Source organism: Astatotilapia calliptera, chromosome 11, assembly GCF_900246225.1.
Source record: "Astatotilapia calliptera chromosome 11, fAstCal1.2, whole genome shotgun sequence".
NCBI lineage: Eukaryota > Metazoa > Chordata > Actinopteri > Cichliformes > Cichlidae > Astatotilapia > Astatotilapia calliptera.
In genome coordinates, this window is record NC_039312.1 from 35,686,820 (window position 1) to 35,691,026 (window position 4,207).

The 4,207-nt window shown below is 42.0% G+C and overlaps 1 protein-coding gene across 1 annotated transcript; it reads right to left on the minus strand.

The window, feature by feature from the left end:
* Positions 1–637: 637 nt before the first annotated feature.
* LOC113032589 (uncharacterized) lies at positions 638–3,838 on the minus strand. The gene is made up of 2 exons (XM_026185581.1): positions 3,447–3,838; positions 638–2,976 (listed from the first exon to the last, which is right to left on the minus strand). The coding sequence occupies exon 2, from the start codon at positions 2,970–2,972 to the stop codon at positions 1,125–1,127; it is 1,848 nt and encodes a 615-aa protein (XP_026041366.1). The 5' UTR covers positions 2,973–2,976; positions 3,447–3,838; the 3' UTR covers positions 638–1,124.
* Between the last annotated feature and the right edge of the window lie 369 nt (positions 3,839–4,207).

A 4,207-nucleotide genomic window follows, 5' to 3' on the forward strand; every position in this document is an offset into this window, starting at 1 on the left:
TTGTTGTCACACCGAGACAAATCCCGCTAGTGGAGCTGATCACAGCCACAGAAACAACCATTTAAAACAACAATATTGCAGAAGTGAAAGCAGAGCAACTACGGACGAAAGTTTCGGCCTGTCTCAGCAATGCAAAGCCCCCAGCATCCAACATCACCATGGAGGAGAGGAAGGCACATCACTTAGTGATGTCAACAACATTATCATCCTTCCGGCAGACAAGGGTAGGTGCACAGTATTGCTAAACCAGAAAGACTATCATGAGAAAATTTTGATGAACCTGAGATACAATGATCATGTCAATGGTCATTTTAATCATTCTAAATATGGAAATTAAGAAAAAGCATTTATATCTGAACACAAACTGCAGAGTATGAGCGCTCTGATATGTCTGTGAAGGTTCTCAGTCCTCGTAGTCAAAGGAGCTTGCAAAGAGAAGCGTCTGGACTTCTTTGAGTTGCTTGAAGACGTTTCATCTCTCAACCGAGAAGCTTCTTCAGTTCTAAGGTCAAATGGTGGAGAGTCCCAGATATAAACCTAGTGGGAGTTTCCCCCCACAGAGGGACAAAAGGACCCGTGATGATCCTCTAATCGCCTGAGCCAAGGTGTGAAACTGGGTGTGGGTCCCAATTAGGGTTGCAAAGGGGCGGAAAATTTCCGGTAAATTTCCGAAAAGTTTCCGGTAAATTTCCATGGTAAGTTAAGCTTGGGAATTTTGGAAATATTCCATATTGGAAACTGTCCATGGAAATAATGGGAATTATGGAAATTAATGGGAATTTAGGAGAACTAACTGGGAATATATTATTTCCAAGCATAAATATAAACAGAAATCATAAGAAAACCTCCATGCAAAATGTTTTCAACAGATATTTAAACAGATTTATTTGTAAGTACAGTAGAATAGAACACGTTTCAATAACTTGTTTCATGGATGAATAAAAACAGAAATGTTGAGTTCAATATTACCATCCCCTAACCCCGCTCATTCAAAAATGCCCCCTGTCCAAAAATCTCCACAAAGTCCCATTCAAAAGGTTAAATGAAAAATGCCACTTATCCTCCAAAACGCCCCATTAAACATTCAAATCTTCCTTCAAGCAATCCTCTTTTCTCATTTTTGCTCAGTCAATAGACTCTTCCTGGACCTCATCATCATCCAACAACATGTCCACTTCCTCAGCATCCAACTCTGAGTCTTCCTCTTCAGTGTCACTTTCCAGCCTTGTTGAGGATGGCTCTGTGTCAGGCTCAAAGGGCCGTAGGTTTGCCCGAATGCCGACCAGCTTTTCCACTCTCACATTTGTGAGCCTGTTGCGAACCTTTGTGTGGGTGTTCCCAAACAGTGACCAGTTGCGCTCGGAGGCGGCTGATGATGGTGGGATTTGGAGGAGGATGGAGGCTACAGGTGCAAGGGCCTCAGATTCACATAGTCCCTTCCACCAGGTGGCTGCAGATATGTGCTGGCATGACTGCCATATTCCATCCCCTTTCCAAAGGCCTTGCTTTGTTCGATACTTTGCCAAACTGCCTAGAACTTTGCCTTTATCGAGACCCAGGTGTTCAGACATGGCTGTAATGACCGCATAGGCACCGTTGATCTCTTCCCCGGAAAGTATGCCCTTGTCATATTTGGGGTCCAGCATGTATGCTGCTGCATGCACTGGCTTCATGCAGAACTCCCTCCGCTGTTCCAATGACTTGACCACAGCCGTTTCCTCTGCTTTCAGTAGTAGGGAAGTGGGCAGAATTGTCTGGATTTCTTCTTTGAGTTCTGCAAAAAGGCACTGGACATCTGACAAGATGGCACCATCCCCCTCTATCTTCGCTATTGCTGCTGCAATAGGTTTGAGGATTTTCTGACTGCTAGATACTCTTTCCCAGAACACATCATCAAAGATGACCTTCTTGATGTCACTGTCGATGCTTACAGACTGGGATATGGCCATCTCTTGCAGAGACTCCTTTCCCTCCAGAAGGCTGTCAAACATGATAACAACACCACCCCATCGCGTTATGCTGGGAAGCTTCAGTGTAGTACTCTTGTTCTTTTCCTTTTGCTTTGACAGAAATGTAGCGGAAGTTACTTGTTTGCCTTTAACATATTTCAGAACTTGCTTCACTCTCTTATTCAGAGTGTCCATTGTTTTTAGTGCCATTATGTCTTTTAGGAGAAGGTTTAGTGTATGGGCTGCACAGCCAATAGTAGTTATATGAGGGTAGGTCTCCTCCACATGTGCCCAGGCAACCTTCATGTTGGCTGCATTGTCAGTGACCAGTGCAAAAACCTTATCTGGTCCAAGGTCATTGATGATCACTTTTAGCTCATCTGCAATGTATTGGCCTGTGTGTCTGTTTTCCTTTATGTCTACACTCTTGTAGAACACAGGCTGAGGAGTGGTGATTATGTAGTTAATAATTCCTTGTCCCCTGATATTGGACCATCCATCAGTGATGACTGAAATACAGTCAGCTTGGTCAATGGTCTGTTTCACCTTTGCTTGAACTCGACTGAACTCTTCATCCAGTAGATGAGTAGACAATGCATGTCTGGTTGGGGGAATGTATGCTGGTCGGAGAACATTCAAAAATCTCTTCCAGTACACATTGGATGTCAGCATCAGGGGTGAGCCAGTTGCATAGATTGCACGAGCGAAACACTCATCTGCGTTTTTCTGGCTAGTGTCATCCATAAAATCAAAGAATCCTCCGATGCCAGAGGGACCAGGAGCTGATGAGTGGGTATCTGACTCTGATACAGCTGAAACAGATTCATTTTCCCCTTGAGTGGAATTCCTGGCTGCTGCATGTGTTGGGCCTTGAGGAATTTTTTTGCACTTTGCAATGTGCTGCTGCATTTTTGTGGCATTCTTCACGTACGTCTTATCACAATACTTACACATATATACAGATTTCCCTTGTACATTAGCTGGTGTAAAATGTCTCCACACATCAGATAGCGCACGTGGCATTTTTCTGTAAAATAAAACAAGAGCTTGTAAAAATGCTAATGCAATGCAAGAGATCGTAATAATACAATTGCAATATGATAATAAACAGATATAAATAGTAAGGCTAGCTAAACAACTGGAATGATCTTCAAAACAAAACAACCAAATGAGGAAGCTAGCATCTTCTTTATGTTATACTAGCTATGGCTTATTTAGCATCTAACAGATGCTAGCATTTTATTTAGCATCTAACAGATGCTAGCATTTTATTTAGCATCTAACAGATGCTAGCATTTTATTTAGCATCTTATTAGATGCTAGCATTTTATTTAGCATCTTATTAGATGCTAGCATTTTATTTAGCATCTTATCAGATGCTAGCATTTTATTTAGCATCTTATCAGATTGCTATCTACCAGATTAATACATTTTATGTGATATTCACAATTTAAACATTTAATGAATATATTTTCCCATAATATCATCAAAACTTACCTCACTTGTTAAGTCCACAGGCTCAAATGTGTGCCTTTAATACTCTTTGTCCTTCAGGCTCAAAAGTGTGGTCCATGTGTACATGTGATGGAGGCATGCACAGTGCCAGTAGGTGGTCTCAATAGCCATGCAGCAAGCTTGTGCTCTGTACATGTGATTAAGGAATGGCATGGATATTCAAGTGTATTTGAATTGCATTTGTTTGTTTTTGTCAATATTATGCTAAAATATACTTTCCTCAACTATATTTAAGTTCCCTAAGAAGAGCCAACCTTCAATTTTGAAAATTCCCACTTTATTCCCATAAATTCCCGTTAATTCCCGTTTATTCCCATAAATTCCCGTTAATTCCCATGGAAAGATTCCATCTTTGAAAATTCCGGGAATTTTGCAACCCTAGTCCCAATCAGCCAGAGTTTCGGGTGTGTTCATTGTGAAACCTGGCCCCACCTTATCATGTGAATTCCTGAGGTCAGATGGCCCAGGATGTGAGTGGGCGTTAAGGCGTCTGGGAAGGATCTCAAAACTGGATTATAGATGGCAGAGAGTTGGTGTCGTAAACCCCGCCTCTGTTCAAAGATGGTCGCTCACAGTGGATATAAATGGTTTCTTTCACTCCTCTTTCAAACCATCTGTCCTCTCTGTCCAAAATGTGAACATTGGCATCCTCGAAAGAGTGACCTTTGACCTTTAGATGCAGATGGACTGCTGAGTCTTGTCCTGTGGAGGTGGCTCTTCTGTGTTGTGCCATGCGCTTGTGA